The sequence below is a fragment of the Macaca thibetana genome, chromosome 6 (genome assembly GCF_024542745.1).
Source record: "Macaca thibetana thibetana isolate TM-01 chromosome 6, ASM2454274v1, whole genome shotgun sequence".
NCBI lineage: Eukaryota > Metazoa > Chordata > Mammalia > Primates > Cercopithecidae > Macaca > Macaca thibetana.
Window position 1 is genome coordinate 114,572,322 of NC_065583.1, and position 18,647 is coordinate 114,590,968.

At 38.6% G+C, this 18,647-nt stretch overlaps 1 protein-coding gene across 1 annotated transcript in view; it reads left to right on the forward strand.

Moving 5' to 3' along the window:
* ADAMTS6 (ADAM metallopeptidase with thrombospondin type 1 motif 6) overlaps window positions 1-18,647 on the forward strand; it is a 321,212-nt gene that overhangs the window by 288,291 nt on the left and 14,274 nt on the right. The window contains exons 22-23 of the mRNA XM_050793724.1: window positions 13,999-14,175; window positions 17,288-17,444. Of these exons, the coding sequence (XP_050649681.1) occupies window positions 13,999-14,175; window positions 17,288-17,444 (334 nt within the window). The remainder of the gene's footprint in view (window positions 1-13,998; window positions 14,176-17,287; window positions 17,445-18,647) is intronic.

The following is an 18,647-nucleotide window of genomic DNA, read 5'->3' on the forward strand; positions in this document are numbered from 1 at the left end:
TACCTAAGTTAGATTTTTTAGTTATATATTTCAGTCATATGTAGAGATATCCTTGGTATTATTCTGTCAGTGTTTATGGAAAACAGTATGGACTCTTCTATTCCCTAATGGGATGCATTAACTCCTAAACTGATTTGAAAGATAAAATCCATTGATAAAGAATAGACATTCTGGAGAGTTGTATACATGTTAGTGCCCAGGATCCTTATAGAAATCCATAAATATTCATTGGTATGAGAAATTTATGGGAAAATCATAGTAGGAGACCTGATGATTGGCTGCCACAGTTTGAGGGCTTCAGGTCAAGTCAGTAAGTTTGAGTGATTACTAAACATACTGGGATAGGCACCATGGGTAATATGAAAGAATCTTGTAAGCATGGGCAAATGAAAAATACCCATGAAACAACTAGAGAATACTACATATAAGGTAGTGTGTAATAAAACAGTGGATTGTGAGGTATAAATGTATAAATTCATATAGAAATTCAGAGCTGAGAAGGGCAGAATAGCCTGGAGTACGATCAGAAGGCTTTTTAGTTGATGGGAGTTAAGCTGAATATTCAGGGGTATAGAGTTGGGAGTAGGGAAGAGAACAGGGAAGTTAGAGAAAGGATGCCTGAAAAGAGAAATGACTGCACAGAAACACAGAGTGGGTGATGAAAGCAGTGTGAGAGAAAAGGGTTTGTTTTTAAGAGTAAATGAAAGACTGATAGTGATAGGTACTAGGAAGGTTGGAATACAGAACTCTATACTATATCATCCTTCATAAGCAGAAAGAATGCCTTCTGAGAAATTTCTAGAAGAAATTGCTGCCAACCACTAAAATATCAAAACTTCATGTAAGCCTCATTTCAACTGATCTTCTGACCTACACTCTTCTGTATCATTATATGTTTTTAAATAAAACAACCAGATATAATCACCTTGAGGGATAGCTTGTATATATTAACTGATATGCTTCCATTCCAAATGCTATTTTAAAGTTTCCTTCAGAATTCAACTTCATATAGGTTGCTCTTATCCCTCTCTTAGAATTTTGATTCTTATCTATCCACTCTTTGAAGTGACTCACTCAAATGGCTCTAAGAGGCTCTTAGGCATTTTTGGAGGCTGCCTGAAGATGTACATCTAAGCTGAGGACACTTTTAATCACATTTCTGCAATACTCTTTAACATGGCTGAGTCAAAGCTTAGGGGCAAGAAATGGTGCTGAGGGACTGGAGTACACATGTGGGGACTACCACCTCAGATAAAGCATTCTCCAAGGAAGCTGCTGTTGTCTTTCCCCAGACAGGAAACAATTCTGGGGTAAGCACAGGTTGAAAACTGCTGCTGTCACTGTCTCAAAAATTCTAATTGTGCACCATCTTTGTCACTGTCGTCATCCTTTATTCAAGAGGAAAGATGATTTTTGCCCCATACTGTTTCTCCTATTTATTTCCCCAAGCGGAGTATGTGGGGTGTCTTTACTCTCACACTTGTATTCCCTTAGTTTGCCAGACAGCCCACCTCTTCCCTTCCCTAGATGGGTTAACAATAAGTAAGAATAAATAACGTTAAATGAAATAGATGTCTGAGTAGCTATTGTGAACAAAATGAGAACAAGGAGCCTGTTCTTCCCAAAGGAATGGAACACCTCCCACTAATGAAAAGAGAACGTCCCAGCAGAAGAGCAGGCGGTATTCAGTCTCTTTCAGTTAACCTTTGGCAAATATTTCACACAATTTTTTTTGACACACCCATGAAAACCTCCCCTTTCTGCCCCCTCCCCACTTCCAGCGCTCAGCTGTCTGAACTCTGCTAATCACAAGGGTGAGGTTCAACTGGTGAAAACATATTGCAGCAAGAGGAATTTACCCTTTGACCCTTTCCTTTTCTAGTATAAAATTTCCATTGTTGTAAAGCCAGCGTCAGTGAAACCCACCCAGTACTTATGGCAAAAGGAAGAAAAAAAAGTTATATTACCTTGGTGGAAAATGGCTCATCAGCAGCCTTTTCCAGAACTAATGAAGCCACAGCTTTCACATGTCCTATAATCTATGCTTGGGATCACCTGGGCTATTTGGACTTTAAATAGTTTTCTGTTTTTGCCCTCACTTGGTAAGTAGCTCTTGAAAGCACTGCTGCATACCGTGGATGGGGTCCAGCAGCCCTAACCCATCCTTTTGATGTATCAAAATGGTTGATTTGACTCCTACAGAATAATGCCTATTGAAAAAGATACATTTCTTATACTTACTCTTGGACAAGTGGGTAACTGGCATCTTTCTCAACTGACTTTATAGTACTTATGTTTAGATAGCATTACTTAAGAAAGATGGGGAAAATCTACATACAAGGGACTGTGTTTCGTTTGATGAGACAATTGTGTCAGTACCTCGTATACTCCTAGGTTCTACTCTAGTCCTTTGACTAAGTAATTTAAACCCATCTCTCCAGGGAGAACTCAGTGTAACCCCGAAATGTTAATGTTTCTGTCCTTTACAGGTGAGGGCCAAATTTTTTTCCCTGGTTAGTTTCAAATACTTTTTCTGCAAAATATATTTTTGCTTCTTAAGCTGAAGCAAATGCATCTCTCATAAAAGTCACCTCTTATAGTCCACTGAGATGAAAACAAAAAACAGAAGGTCTGGTCGGATTTTAAATGATCATGAGATTCTAATTATATGAATAAAGAGGAAAAAATAGGCATTTACCCACATAAGGAGAAATAATGAGAAACAATTTTACTAAAGAATAGACCACTAGTCTTCTAAATTTTATAATATCTTCTACCCTGCTACCTAAAGGTTTATTATGAGAAAGAATGAATTTTGATGTTTATAACTATTCTTTGATCTGAAAAATATAGTATTGAACTAAGTATCCCAATTTCTAATTATTACTAATAGATTTTACTGCACACTCAAAAGTTATGCAAAAACATACTCTTTGTGTGGGTATAGGCCAATGATTATCTCTGGAGAATGCTCCGAAGCATTCATAATTAAGTTAATGTCTATATATTACATAACACACATGTCTATACATGCATAACCATGGCTCATCTTGCTTTTCTAGAAATTTTTATTTTTTTATTTTATTTTTTAATTATTTTATTTTTATTTTTTACATAGCTAAATAAAACAGAGGACTTCAAATGGACAAACACATTGATAGTAGTCCCCCCTTATCCACAGGGGACATGTTCCAAGACCCCCAGTGGATACCTGAAACTGCAGATAGTACTGAACCTTATATATATTATATACTTTTTTCCTATCTATACAAACCTATAATAAAGTTTAATTTATAAATTTATAAATTAGGCACAGTAAGAGATTAACAATAATAATAAAATTACAATACTATAACAGCATACTGTAATAAGAGTTCTGTGAATGTAACATCTCTTTCTAAACATCTTACTGTACTGTACTCATCTATTTTCAGACTTCAGTTGATCACTGGCAACTGAAACTGTGGAAAATGAAACTGCGGATTAGGAAGGGATACTGTATTTATCAGTAGGGTAAAGAGGGAAAAATGAGGCCTTTTAGGCCTCAAGAAAGCAGAAGGAATAAGTAAATATAAAAACAAACTGAGGACTTCTCTGCTTGAACATCTCTGACATAAGGTCAGAAGGACTTGCTAGGTTCTACTTAAATGAACCAGGTTTAAGTGGCATTCCTGTGCCTTTACTATTTTTACAAGCAATTTTTCAACATTTAATTTTATAATCACCTGTAAGAAGTACAATATTTGCAGAGACCAGAATTGAGACTCTGGCTGTAGACATGTAATATTTGTGGCTGGATCTGTAGGGTTCAGGCCTGGTGTATTCACTGAGTAACAAATTTGACAGCAATGTAGTTTTCAGTCATTCACTGTCTTGAAAATCTGGTTAATTTTCAGTCATTCACTCTCTTGAAAATATTGTATAAAATCTCTGTACCTCTGTTACTATAAGATAAAATATCCTTGGCTAAAATAGTGAATTTTGAGGTGTAATTTTTCTAAAATGATTTCTTGCCTAAGTAAATGTCATTATGTGTTTACCTTTACACATAACTGCACATTGTTCTACAGAAGGTTAGTCTTTTTGCATGTATCTTTCAGAGCTTTCTTTTTAGTAGGAAACTGCCATCAGGATTTGTGTGTACCTCTTAGCACTTAAGTTTCCTCACCTATAAAATGGATTTGTAACAGTACTCAATTCATGGAGTTTCTATGAGGATTAGGTAATTACATGCCAAGGATTTAGAACACTACTTGACACAATAAATATTAGTGCTGCTTTGTCTTCTTATCCTCCTTTTTTTCCCTTTTTTTTGGAAATGGAGTCTCGCTCTGTCACCCAGGCTGGAGTGTAGTGGCACAGTCTCAGCTCACTGCAGCCTCTGCCTCCTGGGTTCAAGCAGTTCTCTTCCTCCCAAATAGCTAGGACTACACGCACGTGCCACCACACCTGGCTAATTTTTTTTTTTTTTTTTTTTTTTTTTTTTTTTTGGTATTTTTAGTACAGACAGGGTTTCACTATGTTGGCCAGGCTGGTCTCAAACTCCTGACCTCATGATCCGCCCACCTTGGCCTCCCAAAGTGCTGGGATTCACAGGCGTAAGGCACTGCGCCCAGCCTTATCCTTCTTATTATCAATCATATCTGGTTTGGTTTTGGTTTGAGTTTCCTTGGGACTTCTCAGACGGAGGTGAATGAATTGTGTGTCTTCGCATTCTTTGTCTCCCCTAATTGTAAGTACGACCTGGCATATGATTTTAGGAAAGGCAGCTAGATTTTACTACATTCTTAATAACAGAAGCTTCTTGCCACTGGAAAAAGTTATTAGAATAAACAAGAGATGTATGTCCCAGAATTTAATATACATACACATGATTTTAAAATGTGAAGGAGTCAGAGGAGTGGCACAAGTGCATTTTTCAATGAATGCTCCCATTAGAAAACTAATCATAGCCTCGAAATACAAAAACTGAGTTCCCTATACATCCTGTATGTTTTTGCATAACATATGGATGAAGTGGCCTTGTATCCTCTTATACCTCACCTCAACTTATTCTTATAATAATTTGTATTTACTATGTATTGTCATGAGTTTGTTTCTGCCAACACTAAGAGCAGCCTGTGAATACAATAATAACAGAGAAATGGATAACAAGTAGGCCCTAAAGTACAGGTCACAAGGCCTACGATTTCGTTCCAGCTTTACCATTTGCTGTTTACCCTTAATGAAGTTCTTCATCTATAATAATTCCTAAACATTTGTTTAATAATGTTTAATATTATATTGAAAGCAGTATAGTAGTGTTACTGTTACCAGTGATAATATTAAGCTTTAAGAGAGTGGCAGAAATCCTCTAAGTCTTCAGTTTGAACAGTGGAGGAGACTTGGCATGAAGTGAAGAGGATTAAAACAAGTGGAACAAGTTCAAGAGATAGAAATGGACTCGACACAAGTGAGGCAAACTCAAAGACTTGGATTAGGGCTTTATTTATTCTACAGAAATTATTGCATGCCTTGGTTTCTTGAAATATAAGTGATTGTTGTATTAAATTAGACAATACATACAAAGTACATAGTACAGTGTCTGACATCCAGAAAACACTTAGTAAGAATTAGTATTAGAATGGCTCCACCATTTAATATATGTATGACTTTTTACCAGTCACTCTAAGTTTGCTTTCTCATTTTAAAAACAAAATAATAGGGCCGGGCGCGGTGGCTCAAGTCTGTAATCCCAGCACTTTGGGAGGCCGAGGCGGGCGGATCACGAGGTCAAGAGATCGAGACCATCCTGGCTAACGCGGTGAAACCCTGTCTCTACTAAAAAATACAAAAAACTAGCCGGGCGAGGTGGCAGGCGCCTGTAGTCCCAGCTACTCGGGAGGCTAAGGCAGGAGAATGGCGTGAACCCGGGAGGCGGAGCTTGCAGTGAGCTGAGATCCGGCCACTGCACTCCAGCCTGGGCGACAGAGCGAGACTCCACCTTAAAAAAAAAAAAAAAAAAAAGAATAATAATTGCCACCTCATAGGAGACTTGTAAGCACTATATAAATTATAGCATTTAGCACACTTGGTATATACAGTATTTATTAAATGATAGATGCTATTAGCAGCAGTAGTAGTAGTAGTTACTGTAGCTGCAAAAGCAACACTATTCGCTTTGTGCCTGACACTGGGCTAGTACTGGAGAATATTGGAAATTATTTTATATGACTGACATATAGAGAGATGAACTTCAAGAGGTAAGTAGAGCCTTACTACTGTGGTGTACTAAGCATATATAGAGTTTGAATTTTTATCTTGAAGGCAATAGTAAGCCATTAAGGGATTTTTTTTCAATCAAAATGCAGTATAACTGGATTTGTGTTTTAGAAAGATCCCTCTGACTAAAGTTTAGGGAGTGGATTTGAGTGAAGCAAGAGGTAGAAACAGGAGACCTACTAGAAAGCCATTACAAAATTTTATATGGGAAATGATGTTTGTCTGAAGTAAGATTAGTGGCAGTAGAGATGGAGAGAAATCAACAGGTGTGAGAGAGATTTCGGAATTGGATTAATAAGACCTAGTGATGGATTGTAAGGGTAGAGTGAGGCAGCACCAGGTTATGAGGATATTGATTAGGCTGTGAAGAGGAATAAAAGGGATCAGCAATTTCTCTCTTGATCTTCCCTCCCTAACTAAAGCCTCTTCTCGAGCTACACTGGAAAAAATTGTGTTATCCTCCTTCAAAATGCATCTTAATGAAACCTTTTCTAAGTTGGAGGAAATGCATTCTGTGATTATATTCATTGTAATAAAGTTTGCATTGAATCATTGATTTTCATCTGAAAAAATTATTAATATTTTTCTCTCTTTCTATGACATATTCCAGGCTCAAAGATTGCCCCTAACAAAATCCATGTGTGTACATGTGTACGGTGTTCACCTAGATCTCCCCATCCACAACTAGTACATCTTGATTTACCTAATGATAAATCAGAACTGTCACCTTTCCAGATAAAGAAGAGCATATATTTATCAAGCGTTTACTTAGAGCCCTCAGCTGGCTCCTGGGGTGTGTGTGTATGTGTGTGTGCACACGCATGTGTGTGTTTTCATGCACACAAGCATGCAAAGATGAAACAAATGGAGTAATTTTAAGGAGCTTATAGTCTAGTAGAGATGAAAAGACATGTAAATACATAATTATAAAGCAGGCTGATGGTGTTAGGGGCACGATAATTTATGTGTTCTACATCCACTTATATGATGCTTTTAACATTAACTTGTGTTTCCATGTCTGTCTCCTAAATAAGACTCTGAGCTCCTTTAGGGTAGAGACTATTTAATTCATTTTTTTTCTGAAGATGGAGAGGATTCGTTTTCTTTTTTATGCAAGTAGCCTAAATGACACAAGACCAGTATCCACATTCATTTCCACACAGTCCTAATTCATGACAAATGTACTTGTTTTCTGCCGTATAGCCTCTTTCCTAATTAAGAGAACCACATCCTATTCCTAACTTATTACTATTAATGACAGCACAGGCATCAAACTTCAAGGTGACTTGTTTGGGCACCCCTTTTTCGTTTGTTTTGGCTGACATTTTACTCGTATCGTTTATGAGCCCCCACTAGTCCTCAGTCCTTAATCTTATTTCAAAAACTGTGGTCATGGGAGGCTCAGATGGGTCATAACACACATCAGGTTGGTCATTTCCTGGGCTACATACCTTGTATAGAATAGCATTATACAAATAAGTTCTTTTTAGAATCCCAGTACACTTATAATAACCATAAAATAATAGGACTATAGCAACTTTTTGTCCTACCTCAGTGACTTGATGTATACACTGGGAACAGCCGTCAGTCTGAGAAAGGTCAGTTGTAGTCCTTACCCTACAAGTCCAAATTTTAAGGAACATGAGTTCCACGATGAGTTTCCTCATGCTTCGGCCGTGCGTGGACCAGTCAGCTTCCGGGTGTGACTGTAGCAGGGCTTGTCATCTTTTTCAGAGTCACTTTGCAGGGGTTGGCAAAGTGCTCCCGTCCACGTACAGCTCACAGTCTGTGATGTTCAAGGATGGTCTCAGAGGTTGGGCCTGCTAGAATAAACTGAGTTCAACACCTCTACACAGTTATGTTCAACTGGGCTTTCTGATACTGGGAGCAAGGTGGTGGGGTTTAGGGTGTTGCAAACTTCAGTGGTTATGTGGAGATTTTCACATAGCAAGCTTTGGTACTTGGTTAATCTAGCATTTGTTAACCAATGATGTCCTTTGGTAGTCATTAAAGTTACCACAGTATGGGGGGCCTTTGTTTTCAGGTTTTGCTCAAAGGTTCGTTTATCTGCTTCTTACTTGTGCTAACAGGGACCTTGCTGCCAGGGCCCTTAGACATGGGGGCCAGCCTTTGGAAACCCCGTCTAGTTGTTCTGAGAGATAGGCCGCTGGCCTTCGCCAGGGCCCCACAGTCTGGGTTAAAACTCCAACTGCCATTTTTTTCTCTTTCCGACACATAGGGTGTAAAGGGTTTTGTCAGGTCAGGTAGCCCCAGGGCTGGGGCCAACATGAGTTTTTCTTTTAACTCATGAAAAGCTTGTTGCTGTTGGTTGTAATAGATGTAGTTTATCCAATCTACATTTTTATTAACTGTCACCCACCAAAATATTGACTCAAATCCTGCCTCTATTTGATTTCAAGCTTTAAATTAATCTGATGTTCCCCATGGGACTCCATAGACGTGAGAGTTGAAAGACCCATAAGAGGCTTCTCTCGCTTTACAATGTCTTATTTTTCCTCCCTCTGGTTGATGAAATGCCAGGGTGAAAGGGATAGCCAACTGGACTAAAGTACAAGTGCCACTCCAGTTATTCAGCAGAGCACCCAGTAAAGGTCCACCACAATACCACCACACATCTGCTCGAGGATGAACAAGGGCTGACTGATTGATAAGCTCTTGAAAATTCTTAAGCTCACTGCATTCCTTCAGGTCTCCAAGGAACACTAAGTTTCCTCCCTGTCGTGAGAGACATGAAGTGAACTTAGTGTTGGGAGATGGAGGCTGGATGACCCTCGAGGGCTGACCCGCAGGGTGCCGGACTTTGGGATATAGCAGAGAGAGCTTGGCACGACTTATTACTCCAGGCTGTAGAATCCTGGAAGAGAGCTACCATGCAGCCCACGCCTGGTCTACTGAAGGACCACCTTAGTGGAAAGGGGACAATCTGGGCCTCTGGCCTGCTATGTGCACAAGCATAACAATTGCTTTTGTTTAACATGCAGATGGAATATTTGATCCATTCCAACCAGGCATTTGCATCTTGGTATCCTGTTTTCATTGCCAAAATTTGTTTTAAGTCTTTAACTTTTATGATCCTCTAGTAAAACGAATGTATGATTTTAGGAAATTACAAAAACTGGTTGGGGTAGTCCATCCTTGCTCTTTAGTGGTCCACAGAACGTTGGACCAACTATGGCATGAAAGCTCTACATTGGGGGGCAAGACTCCTGGTTGACACTGGAGTCTTTATCGAAATTTACCCAGATTAAATGGTCCTAATTTACTAATGCCCAGTCTGAGGAGAGGCAGGAGGGACAGAGGTACTTTTCTGAAGTCGAGCGCTGTCTTTGACTTGGCAAGTCCCCACAGGGTATAACAAGGCAAGTGTTAAATGCAATAGTTTGAGGCAAAATTGACTTGGTTATGTTAATAACTAAATGGTTAGCAATAGAGCGAGGGTAGAAGAAAGAGTAATAGAATAGATGAAAGCGTTAAATTTTTCTTAGCTTTAATTTGGTAGGATTTTCCCCTGGGACTGTGGCCCATGACTCTGTAGGGGGTGGCACTTTGTCTCAGGTGTGATGAGTCCATCCCTTTTCTGCTCTATGAATGGCAGTCTCGGTGGTTAGCAGCACAAGGTAGCGTCCTTCCTAGGCTGGCTTGAGTTTTTCTTCTTTCCACCCTTTGATGAGAAGGTGATCTTCAGGCTGGTGCTGGTTTACTGGAAATTCTAGGGGTGGTACCTATTCTAAAAGACTTTTAGTTTTGAGGGAAAGGAAAGTGGAAGATAAACCAAGTATATAATTTCTAAGAAACTGACCTTTGTTTTACATGTGGGGACATCAGCAGTGGACTTTATAGTCCTTGGTGCCTTTCTACTGAGAAATTTCCTTTAGCATCTATTTTTATTAGTTTTTACACAAAAGAAGCCAAACACCATTTTATATTTGACAATGCTTCCTGTATGATTTTTATACCAGATAATCTAAATTTTACCTTTATATTAGTGTGCTATTAATGTTAAACTTAGTTTTAATAAAACTTTGTAGACATTTATTCAATTTTTAATGTTGGGCCATAAGGTAAGATTTTTATAGACTCTTTTTAACCTTTTATAACTTTTATTAAAGAGCAGGTTAGTGCTTTAAGAAAAACTCATGTTTTTACTTTAATGTCCAATTCACAGAAAAACTGGTTGATACCCGTTTAACTTTAGCCAGTATGTTTACACACAGATTTTTATTTACAATTAATGTTTTAAAAATTGATTAAACCTTCAAAACAATATATATTTTTAACCTTTTAATGTAGGTAAAAATTTACATTCTTATGCCTCCTTATAATCCTTTTGCCAAAGGTATATTTTACTTTCCTTATACACCTTGCACATAAACTGTCTTTTTTCAATAGTTTTACATTCAGGAGGCCTAGTTACTTTTAAATTATATGACATTTCTTGCATAAATTCTATTTTTTAATAACTTTTTTTCTTTCACGACTTTCGCAGACAATTGTTTGATATGCCTCAACTTTCTGACTTATTACAAACATTTCTTTCTTTAAACAACCAGTTAATTTATTTCAGGACAAGAATTTACCATATAACACTCTTTTTACATAAATTCTGCCCCCCTTTTTTTTTCAAAGATGATAACCATTCTTTTCCAAAGTGAACTTCTTTTATGTCTGTGGACTAGATTGTCTAAGGCCACAAGATTAGAAGCTACTATAATACATGTTACACTGTTAACTTTTGGCAAACTTTACTTTTGTTGAAAACCTTATAAGTTTGGGATTTTGATTATCCTTTGCTATTAATAAGACCTTGTTTAATCCAAATTAACTTAGAATTGGGATAGATGGCTTTTTTTTTCTCCTTCAATTACCTGGGAGGAACCATCCATCCTCCTGTCCTGAAGGGAGTTCCTCCTAGGTCTGGTCGGACCTTTGTATGGTAATTAAGATTTAGATCCCCTCTTAGGAAACCTGCTGAGTTAAGGGAATTTTCAGTGGTTAATATTAAATCATCCTTTTTTTTTTTCCTTAGGATACTTCTGAACTGGTGAGGTGTGCTCACAATGAGGTTTCCTCTAAAAGTTTTTTTTTTTTTTACTTTCTTCTGTTAGCAAAGTAGTTGCTGCCAGAGATTGAATGCATCTGGGCTATCCACAGGTTACTGGGTTAAGGATTTTTTATAGGAAGGCCTCAGTGCTTTCGGGATAAGCCCTTGTTTACACTGAAAACAAAGTGGTATTAGAGTGTTACAGGGTTACAGAGAATACCTTTAATTATCAATTGTAGGTTTTAAATTTACCTTGGCTTTTAAAGGAATAGGGTACACTGGGTTTTTTTTTCTTAACTACTTGTATATTTCTCTCTTTCTCTCTTTGACTTTCTGTCTTTCTCTCTTTGACTTTGCATTTGCCTTTGTCTCTTCCTCTCTCTCTGCCTGTCTCTCTCTCTCTCTCTCTTCTTGAATCCCTGTTTGTCTCTCCATCTCTTCCTCTCTGTCTTTTCCTCTCTCTCTCTTTGCCCCTTTTTCTCTCTCTTTCCTCTCTGTCTCTCTGCTGGTCTTTCCTTGCCTCTGCCAGCCGCTTATGCTGCTGTTCTCTCAACCACTGGTTGGGGGGCAGGGGGTGGGATCTAAAACCAGCTGTAACCAAGGGTTTATGTACGGGAACTGGTCTGGGTGCCCTGGCTTACAGGTTACCTTGTGCCATACCTTGAAACAAGGGACCTGTCCAGGCTTCCTTCTGATGGCCAACCCACCTCTAATGCTGGCCAGTGTATTTCACACAAAGTTCTAAGTTTTCCTGGTGTCATAGTAACACCATAATCTCCCTTAAATCCTTTCTTGAAATTTTTCAACATAGTTCCTAGTGGGGTGGGCTTACTTTGTGCGTGACCCATGCTTCTTCGAGACAAAACACCACGCTAACACCACACGCACACCATGAAACAAAGAACAGATAAAAAGGGCACACACATACTTTTATAGTTCACACAAAACCAGAATCAAAACCAAAATCAGAGTATCCAGAAATCCAAGCCAGGTCAAAACCAAAGTATCAAGCAATCAAAGTCAACTCAAAAACAAAAACCAAAGTGCCAGTACAGGCACACTGTGGGTGATCAGGCCACGCTTCCCCTCAAATGGAGTGGCCAAGTTCCAAAGACTAGTCTTACCAAGTTTCAGATGTCCAGACTCCAAGTGCCAGTTCCTTCCTGGTGTTCAGCCACTGCGTTGATCCTCCATGGGGGCCTGCCACACACTGCTCTGGTGAGGCGTTCCACTCGGGCAATTGCCTACCCAGGAGCATGCTCAGGATCCGCATCACTCAAGCTGGCCAGAGTCCCCCATAGGGATGCTCCACATGGCAGGCCTAAGCTGCTTAAGGGGCTGCCTCAACCGTCTGACCATCTGTTAATCACCTCACTTCCTGGTCAGGGAACCAAGACATGTAGCAGAACAAGCTGCAGACAAAACCCCTCAGACACGGAGTTAAAGAAGGAAGGACTTTATTCGGGTGGGACCTTTGGCAAGACTCACGTCTCCAACCAAGCGCCTGTTTCATTCATTTTTGTATCTCCCCAGTCTAGTGTAGTTCCTGTAGGAGATCTGGAAATGTTTTTTGCATGAAAGGTATATATACAGTGCTTCCAAATGTTGTGGGGAAGGTCCTCCCTTGATTGAGGGGAAGTATAGATTTTTTTTTTTTTTTTTTTTTTTGAGACAGAGTCTTGCTCTGTTTGCAGGCTAGAGTGCAGTGACGCAATCTTGGCTCACTGCAACCTCCACCTCCTGGTTCAAGTGCTTCTCCTGCCTCAGCCCCCCAAGTAGCTGGGGCTACAGACACGCACCACCACACCCAGCTAATTTTTGTATTTTTAGTAGAGACAGGGTTTCACCATGTTGGCCAGGATGGTCTTGATCTCTTGACCTCGTGATCTGCCCACCTCAGCCTCCCAAAGTGCTGGGATTACAGGCTTGAGCCACCATGCCTGGCCTGAAGTACAGATTTTTAAGGAAGGGTCCAGATATACAGGGGAGAAAGCTGGAAGAGTCAAGTCAGCTACTATGTTAAATAGGTGACTTCTAGAAACACCTGGAGATGAGGTACATAAGATTTGTGACATAGGGAAAAACATCCTTCCCTCAGTATGAAGAACAAACAGAACCAATTCTAAAGAACAACTTACTTAGATTTGTAACTGATGTATGGGGAAAAGTTAAGAGATTTTCTGTGCAAGAAACCTTCACCTGTGACCAAGTATTCTTAGCGACTCGGCATAAGAATAGTTCATCGAAATCAACCCTGAACTTGCTTTACAGAGACAAGTTCTTGTGGTCTACTAATAACATACACATTCCTTTTAGAAGACCACACCCACCAAGTAGGAAACCAAGGATTCCACATTCCAAAAATTAGCAGAATCTTATCACAGCTGATGAGGCCAAGGATAGAGAGGAATAGAGGAATCAACCTATCCCCAACAGAGCAAGAAAATGAGTTAGCCAAGAAAAGCAAATGTTGGATTTAGCTCTTCAAACCCTTAAGACAAAGATAAAAGTACCTCTGCTTAAAAACCTTTAAGGAACTTTGTATCTGAGAGACTGCCTAGAACTTAGTATATGTGTATATTCTATACTAAAACACACATTTACTTGAAGAAAGACTTTCCTCAAATTTTCCTCTGTCTTTAAACTGTCGTGATTCAATACTATTTTATTTCCAGTGTACTCCAAAATGTGGTCCAGGATTCAAGCATCGGATTGTTCTGTGCAAGAGCAGTGACCTGTCTAAGACATTCCCAGCTGCACAATGTCCAGAGGAAAGCAAACCTCCTGTCCGCATCCGCTGCAGTTTGGGCCGCTGCCCTCCTCCTCGCTGGGTCACAGGAGACTGGGGCCAGGTAAGGCGTTTGTACTGTGGACTCCTGCTGAAATAGCACCTTGAGACACAAACCTGAGGTTCCTTGTGTGATCATTGTAAGGGCTTGAGAGATGAGTAAGAATTAACACGTAGAAGTCTAGGTATGAGGCATGAGTGTGAAACTGCACAAACCACAGCCGCCACATGTGGACACATACAGTGTGCCAGTGATTCTCCCACACCCACACACTTCAACTTCAGATTCTATTCTTCAGATCCATTGTAGATTAAAATTAAAAGAGAAATAGAATAACCAGTAGAGATTTGAACAAGCTACCGAAACTTTGGATTCTAGTCCCGGCTCTCTCAGCTGTTAAAGGAATAAATCAGTTAACACCAGTGTCTTCATTTTCCCACTTGCAAAATAGAGATAATTACTCTTAAACTCACAAAAAAGTTGTGGAGTTTTTAATTAGTTTGATACTGTGATTGACAATCCTTGAAATATTATTAATACTTATTCATTAATTGATTTGTTTTTATCTGATGGATGCTATGAATTGGGAAAAAAGTATATAGGAATTTTGGTATGTATTTTTATATTAGACTCATTTCCACCTTAAGTTCCAATTCTTATTTTTTTCTGTCTTATCTGCTTTTAAATTGTGTTATCTTTCTGTACGCCACCTTAAATTCTATAAAAACAAGTCGGTTCTCAGCACAATATTAAAATTTTGTGAAGTAATATGTTAATTAGCTAGATTTAGTCACTCCACAGTGGTTATATACTTCAAAATATCATGTCATACATGATAAACAGACATAATTTTTTTTGCCAAATAAAAAAATTCTTAATAAAAAAGACCAAGTTGGTATATTTAGATAGAAGGAAAATTAAGTATTGTTCTTCTAAATGTCAAAGAGGAAATCTATTAGGTTACATTTTTAAAAATGCCCCAGAAAGTACATATCTAACCAATCAATGCCCTTACCCTGTAGTTTCATAACTGACCTTGTAGCAAGTCATTTTCTAATATTTGAGACTCAAATAAATCATAATGACATATTGTGATTTATGCCAATATGATTTTGTTTGTGCTCTGGGTCTGCCTTTACTTATTAAAAATGGCATTTCATATAAGTAGCTGCCAAAACTCTGGCCAAAATTCAATATTGCCAGAGTACAGTAACATCTAGACACCTCTTTCGTTTCATTTGGGAGAGGGCAAAGATTTTCAGTACCCATGAAGGTAATTAAGTATACTTGCTCTATGCTCAGCACTTTGAGGAGACAAAAGAAATATAATCATAAAATTAGTAATGCTTGGCATCTCTATAGCAGTATTTAGTTTAATTTACAAAATGCTCAAGTAGAATACACATGACAGTGTTAAGCACTGTATGCAGTTAAGTGTCAAATTATGTTTCACTATAGAAGTGTGACAGCTTCACAACACATCATTGATATGATGCTATTAAAGAATCAGAGCAGACCTGCTACATGATTTTTATTTTAAATCAGGCAGGCATTTCCTTCTCTATATATTCTTTGTTGCAATCTACTGTATAAAAGTCAGTTGGAAGTTTTTGTGTTTTAGTAATTTTGCCAAATTTACCACTGTCAATTTGAGATTATTCTTTTAAATGTTGTCAAGTCCTTTTCTTCCCATTTACAATTTCAATTCAGTTTCCTAAAATTCAAAATAACCAGTGAAAATACATTTTCAAAGATGCTTTAATATATTAGAGTACATTTATTTCTCATTCTGTATGAAAACTGTTTTTTTTTTTTTTGAGATGGAGTCTCACTCTGTCGCCCAGGCTGGAGTGCAGTGGCACGATCTCAGCTCACTGCAAGCTCCACCTCCCAGGTTCACGCCATTCTCCTGCCTCAGCCTCCCAAGAAGCTGGGACTGCAGGCGCCCGCCACCTCGCCCGGCTAATTTTTTGTATTTTTAGTAGAGACGGGTTTTCACTGTGTTAGCCAGGATGGTCTCGATATCCTGACCTCGTGATCCGCCCGCCTCAGCCTCCCAAAGTGCTGGGATTACAGGTGTGAGCATCCACACCTGTCCGAAAACATTTTTTTAAGGCTCTTCATGAATATCCTTACAAGTCCTGTGGGTACTTTCAGAGTTTTTGCAAACAAATCCAACAGGGCTTCAATTTTTTGACCCTGTAAACATCACCATCCCCTGTGTTGGCACCAGTTACTTCCTCATGCCTTTGATCCCACATTTCATAGGCTTTCTGGTATTCTCGATGGCAGGCCCATAGACTAACCCAGCTTCATTCTTCAGCCTCAGCAGCTGATCAGTCCCAAATGAAACTAAGCCCCTCGGACAGTAACTTCAGTCCTGAAGAGACTGAATCCCAGAGTAGATGCAAAAGGAGAGGGAGACACGCTCATTTGAGAACACAAGACTGCTTCTCAGGTTTGTGTGGCTTGCAATCCCTTAGAAAACCTGAGGGACTTATTTAAGCTGTTTTTTTTGTTTTTTTGTTTTTGTTTTTTTTTTTTAATGACCCCCATCACCAGGCTCCACAGCTGTCACTGCTATTACATTGAACTAATAGTTTGATCACATACAGGACACTCCAATAAGCCACCAGGTTATTTACCTGCACACCTATAATAAATAGGGAGCAATAGTGATTTCCTAGCCCTACAATCTCTCATTATTCTACTTCATTATAAGGATTTTCTCATGACACTCCTGCTAGAGGTCACCAGCCTTGCTGGGAATTGTTGCAGTGATAGCAAGAAATCTCTATGTATTATCTTCTGGGAAGTATATTGAGTCTATTTGCTAGGGTAATAACATGATGTTTGACTTTCCAAACCAGTTTGATAGTAGAATGACCTAATCATACACCTCTCAAAAATGAACCACATGTGGGCTTTAAAAGTTAGTATTGTGGCTGGGTGTGGTAGCTCAAGCCTGTACTCCCAGCACTTTGGGAGGCTGAGGCAGGAGGATTGCTTCAGCCAGGAGGCCAGGAGTTTGAGACCAGCCTGGCCAATATAGCAAGACCCTGTGTCTCAAAAAAAAAAGTTCATATTGTGTTGTATTTGAAATGACATAGTATATTTTTTACCTCCTGAAAATTGTTGAGATTAATATTTTGTTTCTTTGTGTCTTTGGATTTAGTGTTCTGCTCAGTGTGGCCTTGGACAGCAGATGAGAACTGTGCAGTGTCTCTCCTACACTGGACAGGCATCTAGTGACTGTCCAGAAACTGTTCGGCCTCCATCAATGCAGCAGTGTGAAAGCAAATGTGACAGTACCCCCATTTCTAATACTGAAGGTGAGTTTTTCCATGGAGGAGGGGCCTGTGGTTGCTAATGACCCACCTTTACTGTACTGTTCCCAGGGTTTGAAGAGCACAATAAACCCACTACTGTAGTGTAGTTTGAGTAGAGCATTTGTGAAAGCTGCTTATGCAGACAGCAATCAGGAAACCAAAGTTTTTTCCTGACTTTTTAACTAACTTTATGACCTTGTTAAGTCACTGAACCTCTCTGGAGCTGAGTTTATCTATGAAATAAGAAATTGGAGTAGATAATCTCTAAGATCACATCCAGCCTCATATTCTATGTTTGATTTATATTAAGACTTTAGAGATGTTTCCTAATGAACTACTCTTGAAGTGCAAACTTCTGTTTCTTTTTGGATATGACAGTGGATCTCTATCATGCTGAAGATTTAAATTCATTATTGTTGTACATATAATGAAAGCATATGTTTGAAACTACTTGCATTTTAAATGCTAATTTTCTTATCGTAGAAAAGTAGAAAAATAATTATGTAGCTGTTTATAAAGGAGAACAAAGGTCTTTGTGCTCTGGAATTTCTCTTTCTGTTTTTTATACATTGGGAAATCCCTTTATTAACAGCAGATGCCCCACCCCCCCACCACAATTCTGACTTTTAAAAATCTGTTGTTTAAATGAAAGTAATTTCTTTATTCATTTAGGCATTCATTAGGAATTTCTCGAATACTACTATGTGCGAGTCACTGTGACAGAAATTATTAAGAATGTGAAGACAAACATGGCATAGTCCAGAAGTTTAGACTGCCTTCTCACATGAAAATACAGGCAGGATCAAATATATGCACATGAACAACATCTAAAGCCACAAATTTAAATTATAAGGCCCTGAAAAAAACCTATCATGAATATATAGTCAAATAATTTGTTAATATTTTTCAAGTGAAAACTGTATGTTTATAAACATCTTCAAGAGAGATCGCTTTATTTTGATCAACTCTGTCTAATTCAAAGGATTCTTAAAAATTATATTCACAATTTAAAAGTGTTTTCTTGGGAATTTTGTTTTAAGAAAGTGATCTTGTATGGCAAGATCCAGACACCTTGCATCTTTGCAGATGGTCTGTTTTGTATACTTAAGCCTCAACACAGTGCACTTATTATACACATAATTACTCTTTCAAAATGTATAACCCTATGCTACATCAATTCAAAATCACAACTTTTAATTTTGCAAA